Source organism: Bufo gargarizans, chromosome 5 (genome assembly GCF_014858855.1).
Source record: "Bufo gargarizans isolate SCDJY-AF-19 chromosome 5, ASM1485885v1, whole genome shotgun sequence".
Classification (NCBI taxonomy): domain Eukaryota; kingdom Metazoa; phylum Chordata; class Amphibia; order Anura; family Bufonidae; genus Bufo; species Bufo gargarizans.
The window spans coordinates 489,998,303-490,015,617 of record NC_058084.1 but is presented as its reverse complement, the minus strand read 5'-3'; the positions used below and the strand labels follow the sequence as shown (position 1 = coordinate 490,015,617).

General features: G+C 47.9%; 1 protein-coding gene across 1 annotated transcript in view; it reads right to left on the bottom strand.

The window, feature by feature from the left end:
* CPLANE1 (ciliogenesis and planar polarity effector 1) overlaps nt 1–17,315 on the bottom strand; it is a 68,632-nt gene that overhangs the window by 31,245 nt on the left and 20,072 nt on the right. Inside the window, 17 exon segments of the mRNA XM_044293185.1 lie at nt 40–176; nt 257–420; nt 1,330–2,236; nt 3,184–3,466; nt 3,783–3,891; nt 4,641–4,772; nt 4,774–4,797; nt 6,979–7,088; nt 7,604–7,742; nt 7,837–8,001; nt 8,256–8,473; nt 8,900–9,039; nt 9,122–9,344; nt 9,651–9,726; nt 9,728–9,797; nt 14,222–14,405; nt 15,367–15,447. Of these exon segments, the coding sequence (XP_044149120.1) occupies nt 40–176; nt 257–420; nt 1,330–2,236; nt 3,184–3,466; nt 3,783–3,891; nt 4,641–4,772; nt 4,774–4,797; nt 6,979–7,088; nt 7,604–7,742; nt 7,837–8,001; nt 8,256–8,473; nt 8,900–9,039; nt 9,122–9,344; nt 9,651–9,726; nt 9,728–9,797; nt 14,222–14,405; nt 15,367–15,447 (3,162 nt within the window).

Sequence of the window (17,315 nt, the reverse complement as noted above, 5' to 3'; positions counted from 1 at the left end):
TCCCTCCTTTAAGACGCACACAATCTACAGAGCACTGACCTTCTGTTTCTGACAGTATGGATATTTGGTCCAGACTGTAGCTTTCAGACGCGCCGTCCTGCGACTTTTCCTGAGGAACGGGATGCCTCTCAGGACTTCGTTTGGGGCTTCTCAGTCTTTTTTCTGATGACGCCGCCCTGCGAGGAGAGGTCAGAGTTATGGCGGCTCATCCGTGATAAAGCCCAAGCTTACTGTAACGACCACAATGGACTCTTACTGGGAAGAGTTTTCCTCCTCCGACACATCATTTCGCTCATGGACTGTGTATGGAGAAGACCTGCCCGGCTCCAGATATCCGGGGACCACACTGGTTCTGTCCTGTAGTTCGGAATCAACTTCACTTTGTATAACTGGAGCAACGAGGTGATCGCCTGGGGAAACCTGCAAGGACAATGGTGGACAGTGACATCAGGGTGAATCTTCTGATCCTGGTTTATGACCCTTGGGATAAGCGGTGACGGAGATGTCTGCAGCTGCTTACCATTCAGATGAATGTGCTACTGCAAAACTGCATGCGAAAGGGCTGTTCCCGTATTATATCACTAGGATATGCCTTTACTTTTTGATCAGTGGGGGTCCGAAACGAGGGACCGTCACCGATCCTGAGAACGAAAGGGCCACGGCTCTGATTTATCACTGTGTCTATTCACTGCCCGTTTAACCCTGCACAGTGCCCCCGCCTCCCGCTATAACAGGAACTCAAGCACAGATCTTGCACCTTCACTCTCGGGACTGGTGGGGTCCCAGACGTTGACCCCCACTGATCATAAAGTGATGGTCAAATAAGTGGGGGTGGTCCACAAGCAGATAGCTGGGGGCCCGGTTACAGGAGCCCCCTTGCAATAAGTCGTGAGGCAAAATATAATATTATACGGTGCTCGCTTACAGGTGTTATCTAACGGGTATACTTACCCTGCTCCCCGGAACCCACATCGCTCCTGATGCACTGCCGCCGTTCTGTCTGCCCGTCGTGCGGATCAAAACATCCGGCGACAGGGGGGGCGGGGGGAGAGTGGGGCAGCCAATAGCAGGCCGCAATGAGAACAAGCCTCCCTAGCATCACGGGTGCCGGGGAGCAGGGTAAGTATAACCTGTATGAGGTGCCCGGGCATTTGGGGGGTCATTATAGGGGTTGGATATTCCTTTTAAGCCAAAGTAGCACAGGGTCCTGCATAAGGAGAGCTGCAAAATTTTCAAAAAATCCCATCCATGTGCAAAGCTGAATGTGTCTACTAGACCAGCACTAAATATTATGACACTGCCCCCTATGGGCAAGGAATTAAATCTTACAGGTTGAATATAGCAGTTTCCCAGGTAAGGCTTCTCCAGCAGCCATATTGATGTGAGCAATGCAGCGGAGGAGGTCTTGACACGGATTGCAGTGGTTGCAGGGACATGGCACAGCTCTGCTTTACCCGCGCTCCAGAACAGTCTGCGGTCGGACCATCGGATCATCCACTCGACCAGTTTGGCTTCACGACTGTACTTGGCCTGCTGTTGCTCCCCCAGTTCTTCATTAGGGGTGCAGGGTTTGCCCTGGATTAGCCTGTACGTATGCTGCTCATGTTTGGGAGCAGACGGCAGGGATGAAGATGACAGGTTGATGTCATAGTCCTTACGCTTCTTTGTTCCTTGGTCTTGTAGACCAAACAGACCACTGCCGACCGACCGTCCCGAGGTGAGGCTGGAGAAGGATCTCTTGCTGGAGATGAGCGGCTTCCCCAGCACCACCGTAGGACAGGGGGCATGGGAAGGCTCAGCTGCACCTTGCGTTTGAGGCGATGCAGCCTCCATATCCACAGAGTCCCCTAAACTTTCCGACTGTAAAGTAAAGCAGGATCCAGCCCTAAACACGCTCCTCATCCCGGCTCTCACCAGCTTGCGCTTCAGGGTGGTGTGAACGTCAAAGACGAGGGAGTTCAGCTCATGTTCACGTAGCTGCGGAGAGAACGCGGTCAGGAAAGGGATCCCCGGTTCACTGCTATGAAGAAGATCTCGCTCCAAGAGGTAGCTGAGGAACAGATCTAGAAATCTGGTGTACTCCTCATCATTACACTCAAACTCCCAGGTGCCGACTTTAGGCGGAGAAGGTCCCGACTCGCTGCACACTTGTCTTTTTGCACTTGGTTTCTTACTGGCAGCTTTGCTCGGCTTTCTAGGGTTCACAGCCCCAGCCGGAGGAATGCTGGACTCCATTCTGCAAAAAAAAACATAAAAAAATAATAAAATTCTGTTAAATCGAAAATATGCAAACTTTATAGTTCACAGAAACAAAGTTACATGCAGAATGCCGTCAGCGGCCGACCATATAATGTGTGTGGGGCAGATAAGGATCGGGCACTTGGATTTCAACATGCCTGATCCCTTTGTTCTTGCCGAGGTTTCCGGCAGCAGCTTTATCTCCTATCCCCTTTCAGGACACGTGCATGCTAGGCTGAGCTGGGTGTGAATGTGTCTGGCGGCTTTGGCTGTCGGCCACACAAGCTCTCAGCTGACTATGGCCGGCTTTGGTGAACTGAAGCGAGTAATCTGTCCTGCAAGGTTTTTTTACGGGGGGGGGGGGGGATCTCCTCTGCAGTGTCTGGAGCCAAATCTTCAAGGGGTTTTTCAGGCTTTTAATATTGATGACCTATCAGGTCATCAATATCAGATCGGCGGGGGTCTGACACCCGGCACACTTGCCGATCAGCTGTATGAAGAGAAAACACGCGCCGTGCATGTGTGCCATCTCCTGTAGCTCTTCCTGCTCGACACATACTCTCTTCATACAGCTGATCGGCGGGGGTCTGACACCGATCTGATATTGATGGGATAGGTCACTGATAGTAAAATTCTGGGAAACCCCTTTCAGTTTATGACCGCCTTTAGAACTGTAAAGCCAGCCATACACCTGTAGCAATCTTCCCCATATACAGCTACTCTTGACTGAGCATGCATGTGTATTTCAGTTAGGAAAGACAGACAAACTGCTGCCAGATACTTCTGTCAGCAGCTCATCTCTAGGCTAAACCAAGGGGTACTGAAATTCAATATGCTTGATCCCCTTTACCCTATGACCTCTGCGAGAGAGTCAGGAGACCCCCATACACATGAGATCCACTGTCCTACAGCAGTAAATGCATGCAGGTGGCACGGAAGCCTTACCTGTCCTCTGCTCCATTCCACACCAATGCATCAGATAGAGTGTCCGTGTCGCTGTAAATCTGCGGCCTGCCCAGGTCAGTGAGCGTGCTCCTGCTGAGACTAGTGGTGCCCAGCGAGAACTTATCATAGCAGTGAGCCTCATCCCATAGGGTTTCATCCAGAGGGGGCTCCCACATATGCATCTCCACCGGGCCGATATTTCTATGGATGCGTCGTAGAGTCTTCAACTGCGACCTCTGCATGTTGTGGATGATAACGGACATCATCTCCTCACCGTGGAGTCCTAGAACAAGAGCAGACCCTCAGAGAACTGAACGCAGCTGCGTTACAAAACCTTCATATAACTGCAGCTAATGCAGTCCGGTGAGGATTTATGGGAATATTTTACCAATTTCAGTCATATCAGTCTTTGAGAACCGATACGGCCGCCATTACAAGGCTGAGATACACCGAGGTCCAGTCAGGACCCATAGTGGTCTCTGGGGATCTGGTTGAGGCTCTGATTTTACCATATATTTTGCACCCTGTGGATCCGTACTGCAGCCAAATCTCGTTCATATATACTTAAATACTCTTTTCTAGAATTTGCTAGGATTTACCTCTTATTTTGGAGTGTCTCAATCGCTGCTGAACTGACTGGTACTTTTCCCTTAAGGAAACCCGGACGTCTTCTGGATTGGGAAAAGCTCTGACCATAATCTCTGCAACCTGGAGAAAGACAAGAGGATAGAAAACTACATTCAGGATCCAGCGACTCCCTGCACATCGTAGACTATGCTTGTCTTGCAATATCTTATGGAGTTTGTATGTTCTCCCGGTGTTTGCGTGGGTTTCCTCCAGGTTCTCCGGTTTCCTCCCACACTCCGAAGACATACTAGTCCCAGAATAACTACTTATGACCTATCTACGGAAGATCAATGCTGGGGGTTCAACAGCTGGGATCCCCCAATGATCATGAGGATCCATGTGCCCCAATTAAATGCAGCAGTGGTCGAGCATGCACGCTACACCTTCATATATAATCTATGGGACTAGAGAAGCCAAGTAAAGGGATCGGCCATCTCCTGCAGTCCCATATAGAATGGAGCAGCAGTGCACATGGAAACGGGGAACATGGGATCACCGGGATCGGTGGGGTCCCAGCAGATGGTACCGGTCAAACACACAGGATAGATGATAAGTAGTCATTTTTGGATAGCCCTTTTCAGGTCCGTAGTCTGCCGCGTCCGCAGTGGAGGCCCTGTGTGGATCCCAACGACCAACTGATGAGCAGTGACAACTACATGTGCATACATTTGGAAATTGATGTAAATGGTGACCTGAATCTACACATGGCCTCCGTGATGTCAGAAGGGTATATGTCGTGCTTCAGTGGTGCAGCCTCATTGTCATAGCCCTTCAGTTATTCATAAACCATACAGCAGGTGAACGGCCATAACATGAAGTGCGGTTTTTACCTTCTTCACTGTAGGCAGCTCGCTGATCAGGCTGAGGATGAGATCTTGTATCAGCTCTTCACAATTTATAGCCCTCGTGAATGGCAGCATGCGACAGGCCCACTCCAACGCCTGGAAACAATGTTCGATCACAGCAGGAATCCACCTCATCTGCGCTCTACGGGAGACAGAGCTGCGGTCAGAAACGTCCACCCGACACCATGCTGTATCACCCCTGTTATAACCTGCCACCTCAGCCTCTCAGATGTGGTGAAACTACAACTCCCAGCATGTCCTAATAATCATAAATCCCTTCTGTCAATCATCTAATGAACAGTCTCAATCTATGACAATCAGTGTCAAAACCCATCTCTACCAGCAAACAAATGAGCGTGCGCCAAAACCACTTAGCGAAAACACGTGAAGCGACCAAATGATTAGAGCTCAAACTATAGCTGATCATGTTCAAAATGCACTTAAAGGGGGTCTCAGTTTTCCCATTAGCTGCAGCCTCTTCCTAGGCCTGTGACGTCACCGTACATCGGTCACATGGCCTGGATACAGCACAGTCCTGTTTAAGTGAATGGGGCTGAGATGGAATACCAAGGAGGTAACGGACTCCCGCTGATCTGACATTGATGACCAATCCTTCTCTCAGCAGAGAGGTGGATACAGCTCGGGGAGCTAAACCCATCAGCAGCAGCTGCACAAATCTCTCCGCTAGTTTACTATAATGTATCAGTCTGGAGTCCGGGCTGTTCAGCTCACCGAGCATTGTCTAGACTGGATACAACTGTGCTAGTTTGTTACAATGTATCAGTCTGGAGTCCGGGCTGTTCAGCTCACCGAGCATTGTCTAGACTGGATACAACTGTGCTAGTTTGTTACAATGTATCAGTCTGGAGTCCGGGCTGTTTAGCTCACAGAGCATTGTCTAGACTGGATACAACTGTACTAGTTTGTTACAATGTATCAGTCTGGAGTCCGGGCTGTTTAGCTCACAGAGCATTGTCTAGACTGGATACAACTGTGCTAGTTTGTTACAATGTATCAGTGTGGAGTCCAGGCTGTTTAGCTCACAGAGCATTGTCTACACTGGATACAACTGTGCTAGTTTGTTACAATGTATCAGTCTGGAGCCCGGGCTGTTTAGCTCACAGAGCATTGTCTAGACTGGATACAACTGTGCTAGTTTGTTACAATGTATCAGTGTGGAGTCCAGGCTGTTTAGCTCGCAGAGCATTGTCTACACTGGATACAACTGTGCTAGTTTGTTACAATGTATCAGTCTGGAGTCCGGTCTGTTTAGCTCGCAGAGCATTGTCTAGACTGGATACAACTGTGCTAGTTTGTTACAATGTATCAGTCTGGAGTCCGGTCTGTTTAGCTCACAGAGCATTGTCTACATTGGATACAACTGTGCTAGTTTGTTACAATGTATCAGTGTGGAGTCCAGGCTGTTTAGCTCACAGAGCATTGTCTACACTGGATACAACTGTGCTAGTTTGTTACAATGTATCAGCCTGGAGTCCGGGCTGTTTAGCTCACAGACCATTGTCTAGACTGGATACAACTGTGCTAGTTTGTTACAATGTATCAGTCTGGAGTCCGGTCTGTTTAGCTCGCAGAGCATTGTCTAGACTGGATACAACTGTGCTAGTTTGTTACAATGTATCAGTGTGGAGTCCAGGCTGTTTAGCTCGCAGAGCATTGTCTACACTGGATACAACTGTGCTAGTTTGTTACAATGTATCAGTCTGGAGTCCGGTCTGTTTAGCTCGCAGAGCATTGTCTAGACTGGATACAACTGTGCTAGTTTGTTACAATGTATCAGTGTGGAGTCCAGGCTGTTTAGCTCGCAGAGCATTGTCTACACTGGATACAACTGTGCTAGTTTGTTACAATGTATCAGTCTGGAGCCCGGGCTGTTTAGCTCACAGAGCATTGTCTAGACTGGATACAACTGTGCTAGTTTGTTACAATGTATCAGTCTGGAGTCCGGGCTGTTTAGCTCACAGAGCATTGTCTAGACTGGATACAACTGTGCTAGTTTGTTACAATGTATCAGTCTGGAGTCCGGGCTGTTTAGCTCACAGAGCATTGTCTAGACTGGATACAACTGTATCCACTTCTCAGCTGAGAGCAGGACCCGCTGTGGATAGGATTACTGCCTCTGAATGGAAACAAGAGTCTTCTCATTCACGGACAGGAAAGCATAAGACTTCAAGATGGTGGAGAAGTGAAACACAAAGTAGCAATTAATTTATACACATAATATTTCATGATACTGTGATTCGGTCTATGAGGTGCACTAATAGAGTTCCACAATTTAAATGTCCGTCCTGAATCAGTCCACTACCTTAAACAGTTTGCCGTTGTCTCTGGCCTTCTGGTATTGTCTGCAGCTGATGGACAATCGCTCCCGCACGTGAAGCATCCAGCATAGGGCACACAGCTCCCTGAAACACACTGTGAAGACACAAATGTCTGTTCGGTTGGCCCATCTGGGACAATGAAGGCATATAACTAGGATATGCCATCAGTGTCAGCTAGATGCAGGTCCCACCTCTCTGTCCCGCTCCTATTAACAGAACAGGGCCCCTAAACTAATGCACTTGTGGTGTGCTCTCCATTCATCGCTATGGAAGTTTGGTTATTTTCAGAAGTCCTATAACAGTAAATGGAGAGCGCAGCACAAGTACACAGCCACCTCTCCACTCACCGCTCTGGGACTGCCAGAAGTAGTTGAGCCAACGCTTCACTATCTTTGTAACTCCAATAGGTGTGAACAGAGAGAGGCTGCACATGTGCAGCTGCTTTCCGTTCACTGCGGGGGTCCTGTTCTGGAAATAGGAGCTGGTCCCAGATGTGGCAACCGAACCTAACTGACTGATGGCATATCCTAGCAATATACCATCACTGTCTGCGATAGAAATATCTCTTCTAATACTACACATGATGTTCTCCTATTAGATCAGCCATACCTATTACACTGCAGGATACCAGGTTATTCATAGGTTCACCGCTTGGTCCCGGCTTAAGTAACACTGTCCTACTGTTGGCGTAATTAAGCAAGTTTTCGGGAAGTGATTCAAGAGGAGGCAGAGAAGCTTTAGCTCTAATCTGGAAAACAGTCGACTCATTAGCATTAGAAAAGTGCGGAGGTTTATACATAAATCATGCCTCAAATGTATTAAAAAGAAGACAGAAGAGAAACCTTTTGCATGATTTTTCTTGCTCGCTTGATCTGCTTGATGTACCACTGGGCAGTGGGAAGAGAGCAATGGGCCGCACGTAACAGCAGGAGTATACGCTGCAGGACGCCGGACAGTTTCTGACGGCTGCGCTTCTCCAACTCCAGGAGCAAATCGTTGGGATCCTCCTAAGAATCATACAAAGGGGTGAGGAATGGATGGCTCCAAATAACCTTGAAGAGTATCCAATAAACAGAAAGTGGGCAGAAATCGGAAATCGTTCAATCCTCGCCTTCTTTAAGTTGGTAAATTATCTTTTCAGTCCTATTTACTTCCAGGAAGGCTGAGTGACAACCCGTATGACCACTACAATCCCCACTGAGCATGCCCACACTCCTACATGAGAAACCTCCCTGTCAATACAGAATTGTAGGGCACTTACTTCGCTGACTGAAGAAGGCTGCGGACAGTAGAGCGGTGGTGCTGGGAGATACAAGCGCTCGGGCACTAACCCGGAGAGCTTTCCGCTGAGTTCCTTCGCAGACTCCATCAGTTGGTGGAGGGTTTCAGTGAGAATCTCTGCATCGGCCATTACCGCTGCCTTCAACATCTCTTGCACAGAACTGAACAGTATGTCTGCATCCTCTTCCTCAATGGGATCTGACGTGTGAAATACAATATAAAAGAGGATAACTTGTAGCCTTTATTAACCCCTTCTAGGTTAAAATGAAAAAGTAAAGCTATGAGCAAACCAAGTCTGCACAGTGATGAACCCATCCTCCTCTCCTTAAAGAGAAGGTCCATCTTTGCAATCATTTTTTGTTTCAATGCATCTAAAATGAATGAAAGACTTTCTATCATGTTGCATCTACAGGTCTCAAGCAGGCCAACGCGTCTCCATGGTAACAGACTACAAACAAACCCTACGCAGTCTAATCCTGCAGCCATACTGTCAACAATATGTACCCTACAGATGGCAGGGAGAATGACTGCAGGATCCGACTGCACAGGGGTTTATTGTAGTCTGTTACCATGGAGACGGAGCTCTGCAATTAGGAAGAGTTGTAAACAACTGGACATAATTACCCGTGAATTGCTTTGTTTCGGCATGGCCCTTATTTTTGGCTTCTAAACCGGGTGGATGTCCTAGGAAGGACTGCAGCTTGTCCTGGAATATGTGTGCAGGAGTCAGACACAGAGGCATCGCGGGAAATTCTACTTTTTGTCTAAAATCAAGCAAATTAACAAAATTACGCCTTAGCAGACGAGACAGAATCAGCCTCCTGTCATCTTCATAGTGGCACCTACTCCTCGGCGACGCTGCTTCTGTGCAGGTTATAAGCCACCACCATCGAGACGGACATTTTCCAGTCTCCCAGCTTGTCCGCCAGCCACGCTGCTTCTGACATCAGGCCGCCAACAAGGAGCAGGTCCAGAGTATACTCCACCGTCCAGACGCTGGACAGATTCTGGTCTCTGACCATGCAGGCTACTGTACTGTGCTGCAGAGGGACAACTCGAGGAAGCTTATCTATGGGAAACACAATGTCAAAGCATTAAGGAGGTTCTATCACAAGCCACGAAAGTCCCAGGATATGTCCTCAAGCAGGAAAGCTAGGTTTACCAACCCCAAAATGGATTGGTTGTGCAATGCATCTGCTGGAAAAGCCACCACCGTCAGAGCTTTGTGGCAGGATCCAGCCTCTCACACCACGCTCATTTTCCAGGGATACGTTTCCTCTGCAGCGGCCACATTGGTGACAATGTAATAAATGCATAGCGGAGGCAAATATATATGGAGACTCCCATATACAGCTTGTGTAATCCGGAGCATTACCTGTAGAGGCATGAAGAGGAGGCAGGACACAGACGTTGTGTGGAGGAAACACATACAGCAGCTGGTTGGTGAAATACTGCCGCCATAAACCTGCCCATAGATCGGATCACAGCAAGTGCGGCATCTGGGTGCACCCGCTCCAATGGTCTGCGACTGGTCAGGGGATCTGCTGCGGAGGAAAAGGAACAGGCACTTTAATCTGCATGAGTATAGCACAGAGCCGGACATTGATTAGCTGCTGAGAACAGGAGTGGTCGCTCTGAGCAAATATATCGGCACTCATGGAATGTCAAGCCTCTTCCCATTATGATGGGATGGAAGATTTTTTTTTTTTTTTTTTATGCAGCCTTAGTAGCTGTATGAATAATGCTTTATATTGCCCCTGGCCAAAGGCATCCATAGTGTGGGGGGTTTACCTAGTATTTCACCCTCTGAGCAGTTCAGGAGAAATCATTGAACAATGTCACCACTAGGGGGAGCTCACTGCATATGTATCTGTTACTGAGACCAATGGGAGCTGTACAACTCCTTATATTGTGAGCACCACCTAGTGGTAGCTGCAGGCAGACACTTATCATATGACAATGGATATGTGCCCTAAACCACGGGCCAAAACTCCTCCATCATCCCAAACAATCCAATAATAAACACATACTGTCATTATTATATTATGTACTGACCACTAAACCTCCAGGGATATTAGATATTAACTCAGAACGACTCTGGACGACTATGCTTAAAGAGGCTCTGTCACCCGGATCAAGCCTACCCTACCAGGCATATAGGCCGGTAAGGCTTATGACACAGACAAAAAAAAAAAACATACCTTTATTTTCTCATGTAGTAGGTCCGGTGTGGCAGAAAAAGCTACTTTTAAAAATATGCAAATGAGGAGTTTGAGCACTCGGAGACCGGCTTATGCCTTCCGAGCACTGCTTCTGCGACGTCCCCATTCCTTGCTAATGCCGGCCTTCTGCACCTAATCATGTCCCCATGTCCTTTGACTGACAGCGACAGACCCACTAATCTAGCGCTGATATGCCACGCCTGCGCACTCGCTTCCATGCCGACGCTTGCGCAATGAATCTTTTCCTTCCTTCCCGGCTTGTGTGTATGTCCAGTGCACACATGCCATCATGGAAGCGAGTGCGCAGGCGTGGGATATCAGCACTAGACCTGGCGGGTCTAGCGCCGTCAATCAAAGGACACGCGTGATTAGGTGCAGAAGGCCGGCATTAGCAAGGAACGGTGGCATCGCCGAAGCAGTGCTCGGAAGGCATAAGCCGGCCTCCTGAGTGCTTCAAACGCCTCATCTGCATAATTTTAAACGTTGCTTTTTCTGCCACACCGGACCTACTACATGAGAAATAAGGGATGTTTTCTGTCTGTGTCATCAGCCCTATCAGCCTATATGCCTGGTAGGGTAGGCTTGATCTGGGTGACAGAGCCTCTTTAATGTACAGTGCATTCAGAAAGTCTTCAGACCCTTTCACTTTGCTCACATTTTGTTACGTTGCTCCTTGTGCCCCTCATTCTGCACTCAGTCCTCCATAATGAGAAAGTGAGAACAGAATGTCCGAAATCTTTACAATCTACTTACTACAATCCTGCACTGACATACGGTAAGTATTCAGAATGTTTTTCTGTCCCCTTCTCCAGATCTCTAGCCTCCACACAATCCTGTCTCTGAGCTCTACAGGCAGTTCTTTCCTACTCATGGTTTTTGCTCTGATCTGCATTGTCAGCTGTGAGACCTTATACAGACAGGGCTTGTCTCTTTCTAAATCATGTCCAATCCACTGGATTTACCACAGGTGACGCCAATAAAGGTGCAGAAACATCTGGAGAGAAATGAGAGGCCCCAGAGCTAAATGTCAAGTGTCAGAGCACAAAGTCTGAAATACTTATGGCAAAGTTTTAGTTTTTCCTTTTTAATAAAATTGCAAAAAATTATAACATTTTGTTCTCACTTTCTGATTATGGGTATTGAGAGCAGAATGATGGGGAATACGTGAATTCTTTTTATTTTTGCACAAAAGAGTGAAAGGGTCTGAAGACTTTCTGAATGCATTGTATAGTGATTAACCCCTTCATCAAGTCAGACCACCAGAAATAAGACAGGGACACTATAACTGACCCTTAGTAAAAAATGTGTGGTTCTTTCATGTAGACTTAGGCAAAGTCCTTATATTCAGGGGAATGTTGCTGACTCAATTGTGCGCACCAAATCTGGGAACCTCTCTTTAACAACCCCTTCCCGGCCAGAGCCGCAACAGTACGGGCGCTGTGGGAAGTGACTTCCCGATCAGAGCCGTAGTACTACGGCGCGCTGATCGGGCGGGTGCAGGAGCTGCGCCCACCCGATTAGCTGTAGGGGACCGGCTGGTCCCGTTAGCCGGACCCATGCTGTATGCGCCGGCTGCCTTCCATGTAAGCCTGTGAGATCAGCCCCCAGGATCTCACAGGAAGCAGGCTGTAAGTGTATTACATTGGGTAATACACTTACAGCCAATGCATTACAATACAGAAGTATTGTAATGCATTGTACAGGGGATCAGACCCTCAAAAGTTGTGCGGGAAAAAAATGTTAAAATAAAAGGTTTTGCATAATAATAAAAAAAATAAAAGAAATGTAAAAAAAAAAGCGTTCTTTTCCCATAATTAAATTTTTTTTTAAAATAGGAAAAAAAGAGAAAAAGTATACATATTAGGTGTCGCCGCGTCCGTATCGCCGGCTCTATAAAAATATCACATGATCCACCCCGTCAGGTGAATGCAGTAAAAAAAAAAAAAAACTGTGCCAAAACTGCAATTTTTTGGTCACCTTCCCTCACAAAAAGTGTAATATACCAAGCAATCAAAAAGGCATATTTAGCCCAAAATGGTACCAATCAAACCGTCATCTCATCCAGCAAAAAATGAGATCCTACCTAAGTCAATCGTCCAAAAAATAAAAAATATATAGATCTCAGAAAATGGCAACAAAAACAAGATTTAATTCTGTTCAAAAATGCATTTACTGTGTAAAAATTAACAAAAATAAAAGTAGTAGGTATCATCACAATCGTCCTTAACAACCGGTTCTATAAAAATATCACATTATAGGCCCCCTCAGGTGAATACTGTGAAAAAAATAAATGTAAATAAACTACGCCTCACAAAGTGTAATAATGTAATACTAATTGATCAAAAAGTCTTATGTACCCTAAAATGGTACCAATGATAAGCGAGAAATAGATTTTACAGGCGAGTTTCACAAAAATCTAGTTTTCTCTTCCGTTCATTGGGGGGACACAGGCTTGACTATGGGTATAGCTGTTGCCACTAGGCGGCGGACACTTAGCACAAAATAAGTGTGCGCTCCTCCCCTTCAGCTATTCCCTTCCTACAGGGACGAAGCTACATCAGTTAGTGCAAAAGCAGTAGGCGAAGCAAGACAAAAAAAAACAAAAAAAAAAAAAAAAAAAAACACACTATGTACAAACCCAGAACCACACAAGCCAGAAAAGGCCCGTAAACAAGAGAAGGGTGGGAGCAGAAGGGTGGGAGCTGTGTCCCCCAATGAACAGAAGAGAAACAGATTTTACAGTAAGTACAAAAATGTCGTTTTCTCATCTGTATCATTGGGGGACACAGGCTTGACCATGGGACGTTACAGAGCAGTCCCCCAGGGTGGGCATAACAACAAACACTCCGGCCAATCAGAGAACCGCCGTCTTCAAAACTCCCCAGAGACGCGTCAGAAGATGCAAAGGTGTGCACTCTGCAAAACTTGGAAAAAGTGTGCAAAGACTCTGTCCCGACAGCAGACAACTCCTGGAGGGACCCAGCCCTGTGGGGAACAGGTAACCCGAGAAGGGGAGGGTGCTGGAAGGAGGGGACCTGTCCGGCGTCTTCTGCCCCCCCTGGATCCAGCCGGATCACCACCTTCGGTGTGCGGCCCCTTGGAGAGGGACGCTACACCAGAAACAGAGGGGACTTGCAGTGGGCGGCCATGGGGATCCGAAGGCTGGCGGGATGCAGAGGCTTTTAGGAACCTCTGGTCCTCCTTGTCTTCTGGAGAACGGGAAGGAGCAGAGGGCTTGGGGGACCCTCTGGTCTCCCGTCTCCGGGGTGGGAGTGCAGGCAGCTTTTAGGACTGCCTGAAACTCCCGCTAGAAGAAAGAAAAAACAAAACAAAAAAAGGAAAAAAAACAAAACTGCAGACCTGTAAAGCAGGGAGATTTGCCTCCTACAGACACTAAGCTAAAACTGATTTAGCTTAGTCCCTGTAGGAAGGGAATAGCTGAAGGGGAGAAGCTCACACTTTTGTGCTTAGTGTCCGCCTCCTAGTGGCAGCAGCTATACCCAAGGTCAAGCCTGTGTCCCCCAATGATACGGAAGAGAAAATATATTGACTCAAATTGTAAGGTGAAAACTGGCCCGGGGTAGAAAGGGTTAAAATCCTGCAATTACCTCTGATTTCAAGACCCCCTATGTTTGAGAGTCAATCTGCTATTGCTCCACCTGCTGGTATAACGTAGTAACTGTTGCGCTGTAGCGTTCCAAGTGTTACCAGTTCACCCAGAGACTGACCTGCGGTGATGTCTCCTTCAATACGCTGCTCGGACTCGGGGAGAAGACTGGATCGGATCAGCAGCTCTCTCACCAGCTGGTCGCACACGCCCTGGGCATCAGTCAGGTTGTAGTGGTAGAGGTGGCAGTAGAGAACCGCCAGGTAATAGCGAGTCTGGAGTAACCCACTTCTCCTTCCTCCTAGAAACAAGAACGACAAGAAGATTATGCTGCAGTCTGAGAATGACCTAAGACAGACGGCGACTAAAAGCCACGTGTCCGGCATGGACTGCAAGGGTGCAGCAAGGGGTTGTGTCTGCTGGGGTCCTGTGTGTCCCAGTATGATAGGTGGGGGGCTGACCTGTCTTCTGAAATGGAGGGACTGATGAACTTGGCTGGAGCTAGACTATGAGAGTGGAGCTGAGAAGCAACACCAGACCGCAGACAACGCAGTACAATCTTAAAGGAGCTATCCCACTAAATGTATGAATGACGAGGGGTCCAACCACTGGGACCCTCAGCAATCCCTAGAATAGGGATGTCTCTGAGTCCACTGTTAATGGAGCAGTAGTACACATGCTGACCACTGCTCCATTCACTTCTATGGCACTGAAGGGACGCTGTCCATGTCAGTCCCATGTAAATGGAGCAGTGGACTAACATGGGGAACCTCTGTTCTTAGGTGATCGCAATGGACCTTCTGCACAAACCCAGACAACCCTTGTTAAACTCTATGTCCACCTTCCTACTAATTTTATTCCTTCAATGCAGAAAGAAACGCAACTTTGCAAATAGTCTGGATTAAAGATGCTCCACCGTTTTAGGCCTGCAGCTCTAATGCAAATCTATGTGTCTCCATGGTAAAAGGCAACAAACAAATCCTGTGTTTTCTCATCCTGCAGTCACACTCTCTTCTCTGTGCCCCCTACGACTTGGTAACCTACCGAAGGCATGTGAGCAAAAAGTGTAGGCCAGACGGTAGGAAGCGTGACTGCAGGATCAGGATTGTTTGTAGTCTGTTACTATGGCGATGCCAGTCTGCATAGGACCTATATACACAAAGGTCATTTTAATTAAGACCATTTGGAGAGTGCATAGCAGTAATGGTGGATAAAGCGTTCAACCAAATAGACAAGGACGATATGGACACTGCGCCATTTACCTCGATCGGCGGTCTCCTGTAGTGCTTTTCTCCAGAACTCTACCGACTCTCTGTACGATCCCAACAAGAAATATTCTTCCCCTTAAAACAATATAAAATGCAGAGAGCATTAATGAACGAGAAAGACAACATAGCATTGAAGGTTTATAAAAATAAAAAAATAAAAAAAACACTGCAATCGGGGAGGTCGATGGCTCCATGAGGGGTCAGTACACCGCGCCACGTACCCAGCTCCCCCTCAATAGTCAGGCCGATCCCCAGACCCATGTCCTGCTGCTTAGGGATCAGGCCCATATTAAATGGAGCTTTCATCTGTGGTTTATGGCGTACACACAAGTGACGTTTTTGTTGTGATTTTTACAAAATTGCAGGAACAAAAACTGCACCATCAGAAAATCGCTGTGAAAGTGCAGCAGTCCTGGTGTGATTTTGCGAACATATAAAAAAGCAACAGAAGTAAAAAATAAATAAATACATACATAAAAAACGAGATTTTTGTATAACTTACCAGTAAAATCTCTTTCTCGCTCTTTCCTTGGGGGACACAGAAGACCTTGGGTATAGCTCATCTCCATAGGAGGCGTGACACTAAGTGAAAGCTGTTAAGCCCCTCCTCCATCACCTGGAGAGAGAGACTGCCAGTTGCGTGTCCAAGTAGTGAGAAAAGGCAAAGTCCAACAAGTGGAAACAACAAGCCAACTACCCAACGGGTAAATAAAACTCGGAAACCGTGCAGAAAAAAACCAATGAATGGGTGGGTGCTGTGTCCCCCAAGGAAAGAGCGAGAAAGAGATTTTACTGGTAAGTTATACAAAAATCTCGTTTTCTCGCCCAATTTCCTTGGGGGACACAGAAGACCTTGGGACGTTCAATAGCAGTCCAAGAGGGGAGGGACCACAGCACCAAGGCGAAGCACCCGAAGGCAGCAAGGAAAAGCCACCTGCAAAACCAGGCGGCCCAAGGCAGCAGCCGCCGCAGCCAGAGTACGCACTCTGGAGAACCTGGTAAAGAGTGCAAGGAAGACCGTGGCCACCCTGCACAATGGCATGGCTGAAGCCCAATGCCTCCGGCCCCGGAGGCACCAACCGCTCTGGTGAAATGAACGGTGACACCAAAAAAACAGAACCCTGCCCTTGATGCAGTAACCACAGCAATAGCCATTGGGTTAAAGCGGAGGAAAGCACCCAGGAGCCGTCAACCTTGGCGCGGACCTCCTGGAACACAAGAGACCGAACGTCGACAAGAGTCGGAGATGTCCAAGCAAAAAAACTGCAGACACTTCAAGTAACAGAGTCCCAGTCGCAGGTCCAGGCCAGACTGGAGAAGACAGAATCATGGGAAGAGAAAGGCAGAGTGGGGGAATGCCCAGCTTCCTAAAGAACCCCAGGAAAGATCCCAAGACAGACAACAGAACCTGGACGAAGCACGGCCGGGAGCGAACACTAGTGTGCTCGCTGGACTCGTCTGGGCAGGCGGGAGGAAACCCAATGAGAGTAAGCGCAGATCAGTGACACGGGCAAAAAAGGTTGGTAAAACTGGTCCCGACGGCCCCCGAGCAACGCCGTCCCGTATCCACACGGAGTGGGGGAGCAGAAGGACAAACGGAAGGAACCGAAAGGGACCCGGCCAGCATCCAACAGACGCCAGGACAAGTCAGGCTAAAGTCCTTGTCGTTGTAGCCACCACAGGAAGGTGTTCTACAGTCCCGGTGTGGGGGCTTGAAGGGAAATCTTGACAGAAGAAAGTAGTCCCGCCAGGCTACCGAGAAGGTAAAGTCCAAGCAGGACCATCGCCCAGAATGGTAAAAGTAATCTGCACCCAGCGGGAGGACAGAATGCGGCAAACCCGGTAAATAGGCACACAGCTAGTACAGCCAGTGTGAACAATGGAGACAGTATGAGGTCATAAGGAACACCGGGACCATCCATATGAACAACCATGTTCTCCCC